This window comes from Lolium perenne, chromosome 3 (assembly GCF_019359855.2).
Source record: "Lolium perenne isolate Kyuss_39 chromosome 3, Kyuss_2.0, whole genome shotgun sequence".
In the NCBI taxonomy this organism is placed as follows: Eukaryota; Viridiplantae; Streptophyta; class Magnoliopsida; order Poales; family Poaceae; genus Lolium; species Lolium perenne.
This window is the reverse complement of record NC_067246.2, coordinates 241,518,830-241,537,967: the sequence shown is the minus strand read 5'-3', so window position 1 is coordinate 241,537,967 and position 19,138 is coordinate 241,518,830. Positions and strand designations below refer to the sequence as shown.

The 19,138-nt window shown below is 43.7% G+C and overlaps 1 protein-coding gene across 1 annotated transcript; it reads right to left on the bottom strand.

Annotated features, from left to right (window-relative positions):
- Nucleotides 1-14,832: 14,832 nt before the first annotated feature.
- On the bottom strand, nucleotides 14,833-18,571 carry LOC127343829 (carotenoid cleavage dioxygenase 8 homolog B, chloroplastic). The gene is made up of 4 exons (XM_051370022.2): nucleotides 18,202-18,571; nucleotides 16,184-16,927; nucleotides 15,584-16,070; nucleotides 14,833-15,476 (listed from the first exon to the last, which is right to left on the bottom strand). Exons 1-4 carry the CDS (start codon nucleotides 18,514-18,516, stop codon nucleotides 15,328-15,330), a joined length of 1,695 nt encoding a protein of 564 aa, XP_051225982.1. The 5' UTR covers nucleotides 18,517-18,571; the 3' UTR covers nucleotides 14,833-15,327.
- Nucleotides 18,572-19,138: the final 567 nt, after the last annotated feature.

Genomic DNA, 19,138 nt, shown 5'->3' with positions numbered 1-19,138 from the left:
CCATCATCACCGCCGTCTCCACCGCTGGACACCGTCACCGCCGTAGCAATTTGGGTTTGATCTTAATTGTTTGATAGGGGAAACTCTCCCGGTACCGATTTCTACTTGTTGTTGATGCTATTGAGTGAAACCATTGAACCAAGGTTTATGTTCAGATTGTTATTCATCATCATATCACCTCTGATCATGTTCCATATGATGTCTCGTGAGTAGTTCGTTTAGTTCTTGAGGACATGGGTGAAGTCTAACTGTTAGTAGTGAACTATGGTTGAGTAATATTCAATGCTATGATATTTAAGTTGTGGTGTTATTCTTCTAGTGGTGTCATGTGAACGTCGACTACATGACACTTCACCTTTATGGGCCTAGGGGAATGCATCTTGTACTCGTTTGCCGATTGCGGGGTTGCCGGAGTGACAGAAACCTAAACCCCCGTTGGTATATCGATGCAGGAGGGATAGCAGGATCTCAGAGTTTAAGGCTGTGGTTAGATTTATTCTTAATTACTTTCTTGTAGTTGCGGATGCTTGCAAGGGGTATAATCACAAGTATGTATTAGTCCTAGGAAGGGCGTTACATTAGCATAGGTTCACCCACACAACACTTATCATAACAATGAAGATTATTTAGCCGTATGTAGCGAAAGCACTAGACTAAAATCCCGTGTGTCCTCGAGAACGTTTGGTCATTATAAGTAAACAACCCGGCTTGTCCTTTGCGCTAAAAAGGATTGGGCCACTCGCTGCAATTGTTACTCTCGCACTTTACTTACTCGTACTTTATTCAACTGTTACATCAAAACCCCCTGAATACTTGTCTGTGAGCATTTACACGGAATCCTTCATCGAAACTGCTTGTCAACACCTTCTGCTCCTCGTTGGGATCGACATTCTTACTTATCGAAAATACTATGATACACCCCCTATACTTGTGGGTCATCATGCACCTATACATCTGACAAGTGTATTAGGTGTGTTGGGGACATAAGAGACTTCTTGCTTTGTGGTTGCATGGTTGCATGAGAGGGATATCTTTGACCTCTTCCTCCCTGAGTTCGATAAACCTTGGGTGATCCACTTAAGGGAAACTTGCTGCTGTTATACAAACCTCTGCTCTTGGAGGCCCAACACTGTCTACAAGAATAGAAGCACCCGTAGACATCAGTAATCCTACACAATTAGTGGTGTTCATCATCCAACAAGAGAGTGTAGAGTATAGCATTTATCTATTCTGTTATGTGATCAATGTTGAGAGTGTCCACTAGTGAAAGTATGATCCCTAGGCCTTGTTCCTAAATACTGCAATCATCGCTTGTTTACCGTTTTACTGCATCTGTACTGCCTGCAATATTACCACCATCAACCACACGCCAGTTGTAGCATCAAGCTATTTTCTGGTGCCATTACTACTGCTCATATATATTCATACCACCTGTATTTCACTATCTCTTCGCCGAACTAGTGCACCTATACATCTGACAAGTGTATTAGGTGTGTTGGGGACACAAGAGACTTCTTGCTTTGTGGTTGCAGGGTTGCATGAGAGGGATATCTTTGACCTCTTCCTCCCTGAGTTCGATAAACCTTGGATGATCCACTTAAGGGAAAACTTGCTGCTGTTCTACAAACCTCTGCTCTTGGAGGCCCAACACTGTCTACAGGAAAAGGAGTGTGCGTAGACATCAATCACTTTTCTGGCGCCGTTGCCGGGGAGGAAAGGTAAAAGATACTCACACTCCGGATCTCGGCTACTAAGCTATTTTCCGGCGCCGTTGTAAGTACTCGAAGCTATTTCCTTTAGATCCTGCAATTGCATCTTTTTGTTTCTTGTTTATCACTAGTTTGGCATAATGGAAAGCAACATGGAGCTTTTTATTCTATTTCCTGAGTTAAGATATGGATGGTTTGATCCAAAAATTAAAAAACACATGGAACATATTAGTATGAACACTTTGAATACCATTGTTGCTAATGATATGGAAAATTCTAAGCTTGGGGAAGCCGGTTTTGATGAGCATGATCTTTTTAGTCCCCCGGGCATTGAGGAGAAAATTTACTTTTATGATACTTTGCCTCCTATTTATGATGATTATAATGATATTGGTCTTTTGGTGCCGCCTGTTATGGAGGATAAATTTGATTATGATTACAATATACCTCCTATATTTGATGATAGCTACTTTGTTGAATTTGCTCCCACTACAACTAAAATTGATTATGCTTATGTGGAGAGTAATAATTTTATGCATGAGACTCATGATAAGAATGTTGCATTTGATAGTTATATTGTTGAGTTTGCTCATGATGCTACTGAAAATCTTTATGAGAGAGGAAAATATGGTTGTAGAAATTTTCATGTTACTAAAACACCTCTCTATGTGCTGAAATTTTTGAAGCTACACTTGTTCTATCTTCCTATGCTTGTTACTTTGCTATTCATGAACTTGTTTATTTACAAGATTCCTATGCATAGGAAGCATGTTAGACTTAAATGTGTTTTGAATTTGCTTCTTGATGCTCTCTTTTGCTTCAAATACTATTTCTTGCGAGTGCATCATTAAAACTGTTGAGCCCATCTTAATGGCTATAAAGAAAGAACTTCTTGGGAGATAACCCATGTGTTTATTTTGCTACAGTAATTTTGTTTTATATTTGTGTCTTGGAAGTTGTTACTACTGTAGCAACCTCTCTTTATCTTATTTTATTGCATTGTTGTGCCAAGTAAAGTCTTTGATAGTAAGGTTGATACTAGATTTGGATTACTGCGCAGAAACAGATTTCTTGCTGTCACGAATCTGGGCTGAATTCTCTGTAGGTAACTCAGAAAATTCTGCCAATTTACGTGAGTGATCCTCAGATATGTACGCAACTTTCATTCAATTTGAGCATTTTCATTTGAGCAAGTCTGGTGCCTCAATAAAATTCGTCTTTACGGACTGTTCTGTTTTGACAGATTCTTCCTTTTATTTCGCATTGCCTCTTTTGCTATGTGGGATGGATTTCTTTGTTCCATTAACTTCCAGTAGCTTTGGGCAATGTCCAGAAGTGTTAAGAATGATTATGTCACCTCTGAACATGTGAATTTTTTATTATGCACTAACCCTCTAATGAGTTTGTTTCGAGTTTGGTGTGGAGGAAGTTTTCAAGGGTCAAGAGAGGAGGATGATACAATATGATCAAGAAGAGTGAAACGTCTAAGCTTGGGGATGCCCCCGTGGTTCATCCCTGCATATTTCAAGAAGACTCAAGCATCTAAGCTTGGGGATGCCCAAGGCATCCCCTTCTTCATCGACAAATTATCAGGTTCCTCCCCTGAAACTATATTTTTATTCGGTCACATCTTATGTACTTTACTTGGAGCGTCTATATGTTTTTGTTTTTGTTTTTATTTGAATAAATGCTTGTGTGGGAGAGAGACACGCTCCGCTGGTTCATATGAACACATGTGTTCTTAGCTTTTCATTTTCATGGTGAAGGTTGAAACTGCTTCGTTAATTGTTATATGGTTGGAAACAGAAAATGCTACATGTGGTAATTGGTATGATGTCTTGAATAATGTGATACTAGGCAATTTTTGTGCTCATGTTTAAGCTCTTGCATCATATACTTTGCACCTATTAGTGAAGAAATACATATAGCTTGTTAAAATTTGGTTTGCATGATTGGTCTCTCTAAGGTCTAGATATTTTCTAGTAAGGGTTTGAACAACAAGGAAGACAATGTATAGTCTTATAATGCTTGCAATATGTTCTTATGTGAGTCTTGCTGTACTAGTTCATACTTGTGTTTGCTTCAAATAACCTTGCTAGCCTAAGCCTTTTATTGAGAGGGAATACTTCTCGTGCATCCAAAATCCTTGAGCCAAACACTATGACATTTGTGTCCACCATACCTACCTACTACATGGTATTTCTCCACTATTCCAAAGTAAATTGCTTGAGTGATACCTTTAAATTTCTATTCTTTATCTTTGCAATATATAGCTCATGGGACAAATAGCCTAAAAACTATTGTGGTATTAAATATGTACTTATGCACTTTATCTCTTATAAGTTGCTTGTTGTGCGATAACCATGTTCCTGGGGACGCCATCAACTACTCTTTGTTGAATATCATGTGAGTTGCTATGCATGTCCATCTTGTCTGAAGTAAGGGCGATTTACCATGAGTTGAATGGTTTGAGCATGCATACTGTTAGAGAAGAACATTGGGCCGCTAACTAAAGCCATGATCCATGGTGGAAGTTTCAGTTTTGGACAAATATCCTCAATCTCATATGAGAAAATTAATTGTTGTTGAATGCTTATGCATTAAAGAGGAGTCCATTATCTGTTGTCTATGTTGTCCCGGTATGGATGTCTAAGTTGAGAATAATCAAAAGCGAGAAATCCAATGCGAGCTTTCTCCTTAGACCTTTGTACATGCGGCATAGAGGTACCCCTTTGTGATACTTGGTTAAAACATATGCATTGCGGTGATAATCCAGGTAATCCGAGCTAATTAGGACAAGGTGCGGGCACTATTAGTATACTGTGCATGAGCCTTGCAACTTGTAGGATATAATTTACATAACACATATGCTTTATTACTACCGTTGACAAAATTGTTTCTTGTTTTCAAAACCAAAGCTCTAGCACAAATATAGCAATCAATGCTTCCCTCGTCGAAGGGCCTTTCTTCTACTTTTATGTTGAGTCAGTTCACCTATTTCCTTCCACCTCAAGAAGCAAACACTTGTGTGAACTGTGCATTGATTTCTACATAGTTGCATATTGCACTTGTTATATTACTTTATGTTGACAATATCCATGAGATATACATGTTACAAGTTGAAAGCAACCGCTGAAACTTAATCTTCCTTTGTGTTGCTTCAATACCTTTACTTTGAATTTATTGCTTTATGAGTTAACTCTTATGCAAGACTTATTGATGCTTGTCTTGAAAGTACTATTCATGAAAAGTCTTTGCTATATGATTCAGTTGTTTAATCATTGTCTTTACCATTGCTTTGAATCGCTGCATTCATCTCATATGCTTTACAATAGTATGATTAAGATCATGTTGGTAGCATGTCACTTCAGAAATTATCTTTGTTATCGTTTACCTACTCGGGGACGAGTAGGAACTAAGCTTGGGGATGCTGATACGTCTCCGACGTATCTATAATTTCTTATGTTCCATGCTTGTTTTATGACAATACCTACATGTTTTGTTCACACTTTATGATGATTTTATGCGTTTTCCGGAACTAACCTATTGACGAGATGCCGAAGTGCCAGTTCCTGTTTTCTGCTGTTTTTGGTTTCAGAAATCCTAGTAAGGAAATATTCTCGGAATTGGACGAAATCAACGCCCAGAATCTTAAAATCCCACGAAGCTTCCAGAACACCCGAGAGCCACCAGAGAGGGGCCACAGGGCCACCAGACGGTAGGGCGGCGCGGCCAGGGGGTGGGCCGCGCCCCCCTATTGTGTCGTCGCCTCGTCGACCCTCCGACTCCGCCTCTTCGCCTATATAAAGGTCCCTGACCTAAAACATCGATACGAAAAAGCCACGGTACGAGAAACCTTCCAGAGCCGCCGCCATCGCGAAGCCAAGATCTGGGGGACAGGAGTCTCTGTTCCGGCACGCCGCCGGGACGGGGAAGTGCCCCCAGAAGGCTCCTCCATCGACACCACCGCCATCTTCATCACCACTGCTGTCTCCAATGAGGAGGGAGTAGTTCTCCATCGAGGCTAAGGGCTGTACCGGTCGCTATGTGGTTAATCTCTCTCCTATGTACTTCAATACAATGATCTCATGAGCTGCCTTACATGATTGAGATTCATATGAGTTTTGTATCACTATTCATCTATGTTACTCTATTGATGTTATTAAAGTACTCTATTCCTCCTCCACGGTGTAATGGTGACAGTGTGTGCATCGTGTAGTACTTGGCGTAGGTTATGATTGTAATCTCTTGTAGATTATGAAGTTAATTATTGCTATGATAGTATTGATGTGATCTATGCCTCCTTCATAGTGTGATGGTGACAGTGTGCATGCTATGTTAGTACTTGGTGTAATTGCAATGATCTATCATGCACTCTAAGGTTATTTAAACATGAATATCGAATATTGTGGAGCTTGTTAACTCCGGCATTGAGGGTTCGTGTAATCCTACACAATTAGTGGTGTTCACCATCCAACAAGAGAGTGTAGAGTATAGCATTTATCTATTCTGTTATGTGATCAATGTTGAGAGTGTCCACTAGTGAAAGTATGATCCCTAGGCCTTGTTCCTAAATACTGCAATCATCGCTTGTTTACTGTTTTACTGCATCTGTAGTGCCTGCAATATTACCACCATCAACCACACGCCAGTTGTAGCATCAAGCTATTTCTGGTGCCATTACTACTGCTCATATATATTCATACCACCTGTATTTCACTATCTCTTCGCCGAACTAGTGCACATATACATCTGACAAGTGTATTAGGTGTGTTGGGGACACAAGAGACTTCTTGCTTTGTGGTTGTAGGGTTGCATGAGAGGGGTATCTTTGACCTCTTCCTCCCTGAGTTCGATAAACCTTGGGTGATCCACTTAAGGGAAAACTTGCTGCTGTTCTACAAACCTCTGCTCTTGGAGGCCCAACACTGTCTACAGGAAAAGGAGTGTGCGTAGACATCAGCCATTACCAATTATGATTTCCTATGCACCTTTATTTGTGATTTCCCTCTACTTGTTTCAAGTTGAATTATATGAGGAAGTTGTTCACTAGAATGTCTTGTGTGAATTAATGTGATGCTTCTTGTCCGTATTTTATTTATTGACTCTTCACTCCATAAACATGTGGTCTTGTTTACTGAGCTCAGTTTCGCTATGGGACAAGCGAGGTCTAAGCTTGGGGGGGGGGGGGGGGTTGATACGTCCATTTTGCATCACTATTTTACATCATAATTTACTGTTATTCATTGATATATTTCGTATTTAGAGATGATACTTATGTTATTTCACTTATTTTGCATGTTTCATGATTATTGGGGAATTACTCACCGGAGTCAGGATTCTGCTGGAAAAAGCACCGTCAGGATACAATACATCTGAAGATCAACAGTTGACGGAAAATACACAGAAAGTCTTATTTCTCCAGAAGAAGGAGCAAGCCAAAAGGAGGGGCCGAGGAGGACCGCCATGGGCCCCTCATAGGCCGGCGCGGGCCCCACCTTGGCCGCGCTGCCTTGTGGGGAGGGGGCCCACAGCCCCCCTCGGCCGTCTCTCTTTCGCGTACTTCATCTTCCGAAAACCCTAAGGTGCAAGGGGGCATCGCGAATAGACACAGCCGCCTCTTCGGGGCGGAAAACACCAGAGAGAAAAGAGCTCTCCGGCAGGCTGAAATCCGCCGGGGAAATTCCCTCCCGGAGGGGGAAATCGTCGCCATCATCGAGACGGACTTCATTGGGATCATCATCACCATCATCTCCACCACCGTCACCGTCATCTCCACCGCTGCACCTCGTCTCCGCTGTAACATCTAGGGTTGAATCTTGATTATTTCATAGAAGAAACTCTCCCGGTGTTGATTACTCTTTGTTATTGATGCTATTGAGTGAAACCATTGAACCAAGGTTTATGTTCAGATTGTTATTCATCATCATATCACCTCTGATTATGTTTCATATGATGTCTTGTGAGTAGTTCGTTTAGTTCTTGAGGACATGGGTGAAGTCTAAATGTTAGTAGTGAACTATGTTGAGTAATATTTAATGGTTTGATATTTAAGTTGTGGTTTTATTCTTTTAGTGGTGTCATGTGAACGTCGACTACATGATACTTCACCTTTATGGGCCTAGGGGAATGCATCTTGTATTCGTTTGCTAATTGTGGGGTTGCCGGAGTGACAGCAACCTGAACCCCCGTTGGTATATCGACGCAGGAGGGATAGCAGGATCTCAGAGTTTAAGGCTATGGTTAGATTTATCTTAATTACTTTCTTGTATTTGCAGATGCTTGCAAGGGGTTTAATCAAAAGTATGTATTAGTCTTAGGAAGGGCGGTGCATTAGCATAGGTTCACCCACACAACACTTATCAAAACAATGAAGATTAATCAACTATATGAAGCGAAAACACTAGACTAAATTCCCGTGTGTCCTCAAGAACGTTTGGTCATCATAAGTAAACAAATCGGCTTGTCCTTTGTGCTAAAAAGGATTGGGCCACTCGCTGCAATTATTACTCTCGCATTTTACTTACTTGTACTTTATTTATTTGCTATATCAAAACCCCCTGAATACTTGTCTGTGAGCAATTACAGTGAATTCTTCATCGAAACTGCTTGTCAACACATTCTGCTCCTCGTTGGGTTCGACACTCTTATTTATCGAAAGTACTACGATACACCCCCTATACTTGTGGGTCATCAGCGTGCGTTGAGAGTCTCCTTGACTAGATGTGCTTCTCATCTGCTACTGGGCGGCTTAGGAAGGCATTTGTTTTTTTGGATGATGTGAGTTGGTGAATTGGCACCCCCTTCATCCCTTGTAGGTTTAGCGAGGTGGCTTCAAGTTTGATCTTTTGTATTGCTCTTGTAAGGTGTTGTGAATAATCTAATAACAAAAGCCGTGTGCATCCCTTGGATGCAGAAGCTGGGGTGATATTTCCCCCATTTTGAAAAAATGTAAAACTGGAAATTTTAATCACACGTACAATTGTACACAACTTTACATTGGTTAAACAAATAGGATGAGACTATGGATATGCTTTATAGAAGTGGTATCACACAAGTGATGTATGCAATCCTACTCTATAATACTCCTCACCCCACTATTACCAGCCAAAACAAACTTAACACTGAATTTTTGACATAAAGAAAAAACAAAACTAAAATTTATGGAAGATAAGCGATCATCTAATAATAGTTAAAAATTCTAGTAGAGTAACAATGTATACTAGAATTGCTTTTTTTGTGTGTAACTTCAGGTACAAATATATCATTGATAAATCACATCCTTTTTTAAATAAAAGCAAGAAAATAATAGAAAAATAATAAAGATTTACCAGTTGCACATTTCTGACGTTACATGTTACTTGGGCAACCATGAACTTTTCTGAATGTAGGTCCACAAAAAGTGTTAACAAAAAACAAATTAATTAGCAAAAGTATATTTATTAAGACATATAAGTGTTGCTTATACATTTCTGCAGTTGCGGTCTTTTTAAATGTGAAACTGGTTGTCGACTAAACAAGAGTTGAAAGGAAAATTGTAGAAACTTAGAGAAAAATGTTTCTAGTTGCATAATCTTAATATTATCGCATATCATTTGTGCAGCTATGTTATCTGAAATTTGGAATTGGTGGGATGTAAAATATGGTCATAAAATAGCGAATCAAAAGTTATATTGCTCATAGTGATTTTCTCAAGAACAATATTTGATAAACATATGTATCTAGCTTCCCATTTCCGACACTAGCTTTGCACATATTATATGTGTGCAAGTATGGTATTGGGTAATGTGCAACTCGTCCAAAATATGTTGAGACCCAAGTGATGTGTAATTTACTCAGTGTTAACTTCCATTTTTGAAATAAAACCTACTTCAACCATCAAGAGCATCACCGTTTAAATTCCTTGTTCAGGAGAATAGTTACACGTTGCGTAAAAAAACCAAATTATTAAATAAATTTGGCCGTAAGACATAGTGAAACTCCAACAAGACACCATTGGACGAGAGTAAAGTTTGCATGGTACTAAAGATTTTGATATATTCCATGGAAACAAATACACGCTATGATTGGCTATACTAACATTGGCCATCTTTCTGATCCTCACAACGTGATGTCACAAACAAGTTTAAAAAAAATTATATGGTGGAAATTTTATTTCATGGAAGTATACAAAAGTTATTTTCGTAGCACCTTCTTCTAACCACTATGAAATGATTGTAATATATGAAGCTTCACAACTGTATGTATGACTTTGAAACATGATAAATCATATTCAAACATCATGTGGTATTGATTCATTAATATCACAAACTAATATTGCTGGAGATAATGATGCATGTGTTGCTCAAGTCCACGTGGGTAGTAATATCACACAACAGCTCCAAAACTGTTATGTCCTCATCTTTACTATTAAATTGCAATGCAAACGTGGTAGGTCATCGCTATCTGACCAATTTACCCCTGAATTTAGAGAGAAATTACCCACTGTTGCCCTCCACGATAGGCTGATTAATTTAAATTGAAACCGGCTGGAGCCGCGATCGCTCACGGCTGTGTACCGTACGTGTTCCGTACTCCCGTCCTTATAGGAGTATAATCTACACGATGCCAATCGAATCGCAACAACCAAGCGATCAAAAATATCTCGTCTTTTATTTATCAATGAGAATCGTATTACCATGCAAAAAAAAAAAAAAGCGATCAAAAAGTCTCGCGGCCGGTGTGACATCGATTCAATCTCTGGTTCAATCCCCTGAGAGGAGGCAAGCCTCGATAAAATCCCGAGCAAACTCCGCTGCGCTGCCCCCAGGATCCCCTCGCATCGCGGCACCCTCGGCGTCGTTGAAGAATTCTTGAAGGAAATTGCGGCATCTGACTATGTGGATGAGCACCGTGCGGCCGGGCCAGCGCAGCCATGGCGACCGGGATCGGCGCTAGGGACTGCTCTGTCGAGATGGCTTTCTGGCGCGAGATGTGCACTTCTCCGATGATCGGCCTACGGCCCAGCTTGGCACAGCGCCTATCCATCTAGCTCCTCACAGCGATCTATACAGCGGGAGTTCAGTTATCCATCAGATCAGTTCTATGGTTGCAGACTTCGAGCAATTCTGTGGTAAGGATAAGAAGCAATCCTGAAGAAGACCTGCCGAAACTGAACATTGATGGCAGTGTTGTACGGGACTCAGCCGACGACATGGTTGGTTCCGGGTCATGTGTAGGACGTGTCGAATGTTCAAGCAGAAGCATGCCTTCATGCTCCAGTCCATACATTTCATGAAATAGTGGGGCATTACCAAGTTACAGGTTGAAACAGACTCGCAAATCCTTGTCTAGGCGGTGAATGGAAGTGATCAAGATCTGGCCTTCAGTGGAGCCATCTTTAGGGAGAAATCAAGTGTCAGGTTCGTCTCAACTTTTGCAATTGCGTATTGCCCAAAGGTTTGTAGGTAGAGGACCTTATATGGCGGCGCATGGTGTAGCTCTATTTGGTACAAAACGATGGTTTGTAATATGGTTGTGGACCTTATACGGCGATGCATGGTGTAGCTCTATTTGGTACCAAACGATCTAGCTGCGCTTGCAATTCATCATTCCATCTTGAAAAAGAAAAAAACAAACCAATTGATCTTTCTACATCGAAACAGAACATGACGATGGAAGAGAAGCTTATTCCTTCTGGCACTTTTCAACTCAATTCAAACTCAATTAGAGGAAATATAGAGCACCATTCAAAATAGTAAAAAATAGAAAAATGTCAACACAAATGATTCGAAGTGGTGTTTGAGTATGTTTTTACTCAAGCAGCCGTCCTTCGTCGCCGTGGAGGCCAATATGGCAGACCTGGCCAAGTTTCTTTTCAAGAGCTGGAGATCGAAAGACATCCTAGACTCATCAGTCTAACGGTGGACAGTCTGCTGGTCGCTCCCCAGCGGCCTATTGGCCATTGCTGATGGATGATGGAGTGCCTCTCATCAAGAATTTAAACATATTATCTAATCTCATGCTAGCTGTAATAGTAGATTCATGAATTCGTTTAAGTTATTGAGTAGATGTGAATGTAGATGTATTCTCGGTGTATTTTTCTGAATGCAAAATTGTTATTAGCATGCGTGAGTCTACAATATGTAATAAATCGTGCACCATAGACCTCCTTCTCCAAGTTTTACTTTTTAAAAGGGCACCAACAAAAGTTTTCCTATTGAGCCAATTCTTTTGGTGATTACAGAAATTTATCCATGATATTTAATTGTAATTGATTATACTGTAAACTCATAATTTTCTATATTATTACTTCAAATTTTCGATATTAATGATGTTAAGAAAGAAAATTGCAACGTAAATGGTGTGTTTTCCTTGTTCTTCTAAACGATTGTAACATCGTGGTCACAATGTTTGTAACTGTATACAATCAAAGAGGGGGTGAAAAATATATACTTTTTGTAAGGTAAGAACTATAGTACTCCCTCCATTTATAAAAGGACGTCAAAAATTTGTCAAAATTTGAATGTATCTATATACATTCAGATTTAGACAAACCTAATACTACTACAGTTTTATGGATGGAGAAAGTACTATATATTTTCGAGATTACATGAATATTTATTTTAAATCCGTTGCAACGCACAGACACTTTGCTATTCTAATCTGCATTGGATATTGGAGTAACCATCTGAACTTTCATCCAATGTTTGTTTTCTCCCCACTTTACATTGCCACACGTACTATATTGGGACAACTGATTACTAATGGTAATATGCGAAATTTATATGGTATAAATAGAGCATTTAACAGTTAGGTCATATTACGCTTGTAAGGAAATATGATCCTATATTTGGCATATTTAATAGAGTATGTGTATTTCAAAGAATCCCAATGATATTCTATAAAATTAGATTTTTAGTATCATTATTGTGATTCCGTAGCGAAGCACGGGCAATGTGCTAGTGAATTACAAAAGGAAATGGAGAGATTGACATATCACAAATAAAATAATGTGACAATCTTGCATATTTGGTCATTAAATTTGTACCAATAGCTGCATTCCAAAAATGTATTCATGGAATTCTTTAGAGGCAACTACGAAATTTGTAAAGTTTAGGGGAGTACTACAAATAATTATATATCACCTGATAATAAAATGTTGCATTATTCTTAATATCTTTCCAAGTGATTCCTCATAACGAGACAACTTAATTATACCAACAGTATATCAAATTCGTATATTTCCCTCACATTTCACCTGGGTTCTTTTTTGAAGGAACAATCAAGACTATGAAGATCATATAAAAACCTTTCCATTTGTTAAGATTACACAAAGAATTTCAAGATGATGAATTCTAGAAATGATAGCATTCTCCAACAGAAAATGCTAAGAACCAATGAGCATATAGTAAATAGGTAGCTCTATTATTAGTCCTAAACCTAAACCCTAAACGAGTATGCTAAATGTGAGCAGCAATTGGGATTATTTGTTGGAGTTTGTGTTGTCCAAACGAAGTGCTCATTGAAACACTGTCGTGTTGTCAAACAAGCGCAACTATTGTAAACCGCCTCTACAAGTTGACTCTTCAACTAGGTGTAAATACCTAGCTAAATCATTCATGAATAAACTACAACTTGATTCCTCCCAATATGTCAGTTCTCAAACATAAAAGGGGGATACAACTATATCAGAGTGGATGCAGGCGAGCTGAGATCCCTGCCAAAGTGATATTTTGAGTCATTCCACTGGTAAATTGTAAATGTTAGGACTTGGAGGCATAGAAGATTTTTTTTCGATAAAAGGAATATGTTATTATCAAAAGATAACAATTACACGTAGTCTCTGCAACAACGCGACATCCTAATGGCAGTATGGATACACTTATCCAAAAAAGAGAAAAGAAAACCAAGAAACAAAAGTCCCGCTACAGTATCCAGACCTAACAACAGCAACACATCCACCACCAAGACAACACCTGAAATACAGACTCTCCAAAAGCGACGCCTCCAAGAAGGAAACAGTGCTCCAGTACCGTCGTCGCCCGACCAACGATCTTAGGTTTTCACCCTGAAGATAGTTCCCGCTCTCAAAACAAAGCCTCCGATAAGGACATTTCCAGGAACAACTAGTTAAGGCCAGACCGTGGGTTATCGCCCTGAAAGGCAGGATTCTGAACTTCACATGTGTTGTCGCCCTCACTTTCATACCACTGTTGTGAAACCCGGAACACCAAGCAAGTCACTCAACAACGCGGATACTTGAACCTCCCTTAGCTAGTCCTCCCATCCGGCCTTCATGATATTCTCTTCTTCTGAATTTCACCATGTATCCAATATTACTTGGTGTCAACACAGAAAAGACCTTCGCGCCGCTCCCTCTAGAACCAAACGGTCGGAATAAAAGTATGGGTGGGCCCAACCGAATGCCACCCGATCCAGCAAACTCCATGCAAAAGATGCGATGTTCCATTCCCCGGTGGAGCCTTCCAGAACTCAACACTCCGGCTAGATGAAAAAGGATCGGCATCCGGTAGGTCTTCATATTCGCAGAAGAAGAACCCTAGGACCACCACCTTCAAACCCAAAGCAGATGAACATGCCCCCACGCCGCCATCCGCTGGCCAACGACGACGAAGGAGGACTCGGTGGACGGCGCCCGCCGCAACCACACCATCCTCGCCCCGCAAATCGCCGCCCCTTCCTCGCACCGCCGGCTGAGGCATACGATGGATCTCGACGGGCACATGATCCAACAGCCACCGCCACCATCCATTGCCGGAGGCCATGGAGGAGGATCCATCGCCGCTCATCTAGGGTCACCGCCCTAGACGCAGAGCACGTCGAAACCGGTGGCCTCCGCCCCAGCTGCCACCGCCGGTCGCCACCTCCACCATCCCGCAGGCACATTTGGTGTCGAGGCCCGCCGCCACCGTGGCCAGCGCTGATGGCAGCGGCGGAGGGAGAGAGGACGCGGGGGAGGGCTGGCGGCGCTAGGGTTTGGAGCCCGTGGCGTCGCCCTGGGGAGCGAACACGGGGCATAGAAGACATGTCTCCATGACATGTTAACTTATAAGTCCAGTCCTTGCGAAAACACATACACAAGCAAAAAAAATCTTATTATTTTGGAAGCACATACCAACAACGAACAACACTATATAAATCCGAGAACGGCCGGACAGATATGTACACATTACTGCTTTACTACCTCACTGAGAATGGGACTTGTCCTACATGCACAAGTTCCATGTTACACACTGAACACCACTATAATTAAATCTGAGAACGGAAACATATGTACACATACAGCTGCGCACTACTACGTACATCCCTGACAATCGGACTTGGCCTAAGTACTCTAGCTAGTTCCCTGCAGTTTTTTCTAGAGGTTCCCCTGTAGTTTCAGTTCCACGTATACGACATCTCACATCTGTCTATAGATCTACATGTATACCATTTTCTTCCTTCTTTTTTTACAAAAAGCTACTAGCAAACTATCTATCTTTGTAGTACAGAAACATCCACGTACGCGAGTGCCGACTGGACACCCTGATCCACTGTGCAAGATGCAGACACGAACTATTTCGTCGACCGATGCGATTGATTTTCAGGTGTGTTTTGCCGTGATCCCCGATGCGTGTTAGTTGTCCCTGGGCACCCAGCAACAGTGCAAGCCGTAGGGCAGCCCGTAGGGGAACTTGGCCCGCGCGACCTCCTGGAACGTCTTGGCGTCGAGAACCAGCGCATAGCCCGAGCCATCCTTGGCGCTCACCATCGATATCGCCACGCCTGCATCACAGAGATCCGCAATCCAAGTCAGATACAATCCCAACAAAATGATAATATTAGCGAGGAGCACCTGTGGGTGACTGGGTGATAAGAAAATGGAAACTAACCGTCGTCTTCATCGACGGCGCCGGGGCGCGGCACGAAGTAGGGTTCGGACGGCACGGCGCCCTCCTCGTACCAGTTCTTGGCCGTCTTCTCCACCAGGTCGATCTTGGTGAGCGTGTTGGGGAAGTTGCACGGTCTCTGCGCCCCGCAGGCGTAGGCGTAGCGGTACTCCTTGCCGACGTAGGCGGGGTTTATGCTGCACATGTCCATGCCGCGGCCGTGCTCCTCCGGGTCCAGCGCCGCCTCGAGCTCGCCGATCGGGCTACCGTCCAGCGGAATCCTGAACCGCCCCACCCTGGCATCGGTGAGGACGTCCTCGCCGGTGAAGCTCCGGAGGTTGTGGAGGCGGAGGTTGTCGAGGATGGAGGTGTCGGCGTTGTGCTCGCAGCAGTCGGCGATGATGGCCGTCACCCGCCCCTCCTCGTCCTTCTCCTCGTACGCGTTTATGTAGTGGAACGTCACGAACGGGGGAACCTCCACGCTCGCCACCTTTTGGTTTCAGATACATAGTTGCAGCTCAAGATCAGAAACTTAAACAACTGCTAGGTGCTAGCTACCTCGATCGGCAGATTGAAGGAATATCGGGTAGGACAGCAACTTACCACTTTGCCGCTGGCCTTGCACATGACGTGCATGTAGCTTCCGGACTCGGGGTGCCACTGGAACTTGTACAGCGGCGTGGGCTCGGCGCGGAGGAGGTTGGCGGCGCAGTACCGGAGCGGCATCTCCGGCACCACCACGTAGTTGTCGGTCACCGGGAACGAGTGCACCCACCCGGGCGCCGGCCCGCCGCGGCAGTCCACCCTGCCCACGAACTTCCTCTCGTTGCTCCCGGCGTCCATCTTCGCCACCACGTACCCGGGCCGGATCAGGTCGGGGATCAACGTCCAGAACTCGTTGTCATTCACGATGGGGTGCGCCGAGTGGATCAGCCCGCCCAGCTTGTCCTCGTACTCGAACTTGCTCACCGTGTCCAGCGTGTCCGGGTTCACCACGATGGACCCCTTCACCGTCTCCGTCAGGCAGAGCACGCGGCCGTCGCCGAGCCTGACGACGCCGGTGTTGGAGTTGTCGGTGAGGGAGGAGCCCGAGAAGAGCTTGGCGATCTGGCCGACGAGCGACATGAAGCCCTCCGGCTTGGGCACCTCCGAGAACTCGCGGTAGCACACCTTGCCGTGCTCCCGCGCCGCCTTGTACGCCTCCGACTCGATCTGCCGGTGCGCGCCCACGGCGTGGCCGTCGCGGAAGGAGACGCGCACCAGCGTCGCGTAGCCGTCGAACAGGTGCCGGAAGCCGTAGTCCCCGAGATCCCATAGGCCCGGGCCGTTCCTCAGGTACGTGCCATCCTGCAACAGATTGAATATGATCAGTTATTGTTGCGGCGACAAGAACAACGGATCCTCCCAGCTAATTGGTTCACGGATAAGCTAACTTAAGCCATGATCTAATCACGATCGAGCTTGTCGTACATACAATTAGCTGGACGATTACAATCATGGCTTAGTCACGAGCAGTGCAAATACGTCAGTATGCACGTACTAACCGTATTATTATACTGCATGTACACTTGCAGATTCCTCAAAGTCTCTATCGAAGTGGCACGCACGGCCTAATAATGCATGCATAGTGGTCGTATCTTTAAAGAAGTTGGCAAGAACAGTGAGCTCATCACTTGGAGTCAGGGGACAAGAAGGTGTTAGCCCTTTTTCTCGAATTTGTGGGGAGCAAGTTCGTCAAGAAAAGGTTGCAGGGAGCAACGAAACTATCATCATGGGACAGCGACGCCATTGTCGCCGTCGTGAGGTGTGAGCAGCGAATCTTTGGTATATATGTTGTCTTCCCCGCAAGCATGCATCGTGAGTGCCAAGATGCCATTTCCTTCGATCACGACTAAAGATGCGCTTGAAGTGCTTGCTCAAGTGCTGTTACAGTGAAACAAAAAGTTTCCCCGTTTTAAAATTAAAAAGGAAGAAAGAAAAACTTTGGAGTGTGAAGGAACAATCAAAAGTTTTGCTATCTAACTACAATGATGATCCTCTTTTTGCAAAAAAAAAAAAACATAATGATCCTCTTTAGATTACGTGAGATACTAGATACGACGTGTCCAACGCTGGCCCAAACTTTCGGTCATTTGCATATATGAGTAAATATCACTCATATGTGCGCTTTAGTTCGCCTTTTTTGGGTATAGATGCTTAGTGTTGCCGACACCTTGATGAAACTAGTTTGGTTAATCAAAAGAATATGTTGAACGTAGTGACCTGGTCTAGAAGTTCTACGCGCGCATAATTTATTTTTATTTTTCAAGTTTATATATAGGAGGAAAAGGGAAGATATGCGTGTGCTTTTAATTAGCAACATTTCTTAGATGGTAGTGGACAAAGGTTTTGAATCGAAGTAACAGAAAAGATTCACATTCTGGAAGAGAAAACGCACGGCTAACCTTAGCTTGGACCACCGGTAGACAGTATAAAACGTTTGAGTTCAGTACTAGGTCAGTTGAAGAATGGAATGAAGAATCTCTAGGAAGAAGAAAACAGCACACAGTGGAATGGAAGCATGCGTATAGCTAGATGCAGTAATATAGATCTGTGCAAGTAATTAACAGACGATCACCCACCAGCCAGAGAGGCAGCTCTCCCTCCACCTGGAGCGCGCCCTCCCACCTCTCCTGCCGGATGCTCTTCCACGCAACGAGCTGGTCGGTGCCGGAGCCCCCGGTGCGCCCCTCCCGGCGACGCGGGGCAGTGACGACAGGGCGTGCCGGCGGGGCTACTACAACTGCTGCTGGTGCCTCTGTGACGGCACCAGCTGCGAGAGGCTGCGCCACCGCCCTCTTGTTGCCCCCCTTCTGGCCGGCCCGGCGTCCCGGCCGCCCTGCGGAGCCAGCCAGCGCCGCGAACGTGCACAGCGAGGATGACATGGTGGGATTCATGGCGATGGTCTAGGAACCTAGCAAGAGCTAGCTAGGCTGTGTGCCACTGCTTGGATTCGGTCTGGAGAAGGATGATCGTGTGGTACCCTGGCGGAGGCAAGTATATATAGCCCGCGAGACTGCTAGGGCACAGGCCGGGGCCCGGGGCGTTGTGCGCTGGGGGCTGGGTGGATGCAGACGTAGTGAGAGAGAGATTCAATGGGCGAATAGGCAATTCGGCATCTCTCGTGGTGGAAGTTCCTGGATGCAAAAACTTGGAGCCCTTGTCTGCACCCCGTTGTCAAGTTGCAGCTCGGTTCAGCGATCGACCGTCGCCCCGTAGGTACGCGGGGCCGTCCTTGTCGTGCAAGCTCAGGATAAGTAAGTTGGTACGTAGCAGTAGTACGTCGTCCATCCGCGCCCGCGTGTGCGTGTGCGCGCGGAAAAGGAGAAGGCTGGTTCCTTGCGAGACCTGGTTCCAATAGGTACGCACGTACGTGCATACGTAATTCAGGCTCTCATCTCTCGGTTTCAACCATGCGATTGTGGACAAAAAGAAGGGTTCTTGTCGCTCCAAGGAATCTATCTCGTTGTGGGGAACGTCTATTCCGTACGGGACTCAGTTCCTGATTGCTGAATCATG

What these genes read in the sequence shown, in the direction of transcription:
- LOC127343829 (XM_051370022.2), bottom strand. Translation starts at nt 18,516, where the DNA reads ATGAATCCCACCATGTCATCCTCGCTGTGCACGTTCGCGGCGCTGGCT. An exon ending in GAGAGCTGCCTCTCTGGCTG is followed by an intron (nt 16,928 to 18,201) that starts GTGGGTGATCGT and finishes AATCTGTTGCAG; the next exon opens with GATGGCACGTACCTGAGGAA. An exon ending in GCAAGGCCAGCGGCAAAGTG is followed by an intron (nt 16,071 to 16,183) that starts GTAAGTTGCTGT and finishes TGAAACCAAAAG; the next exon opens with GTGGCGAGCGTGGAGGTTCC.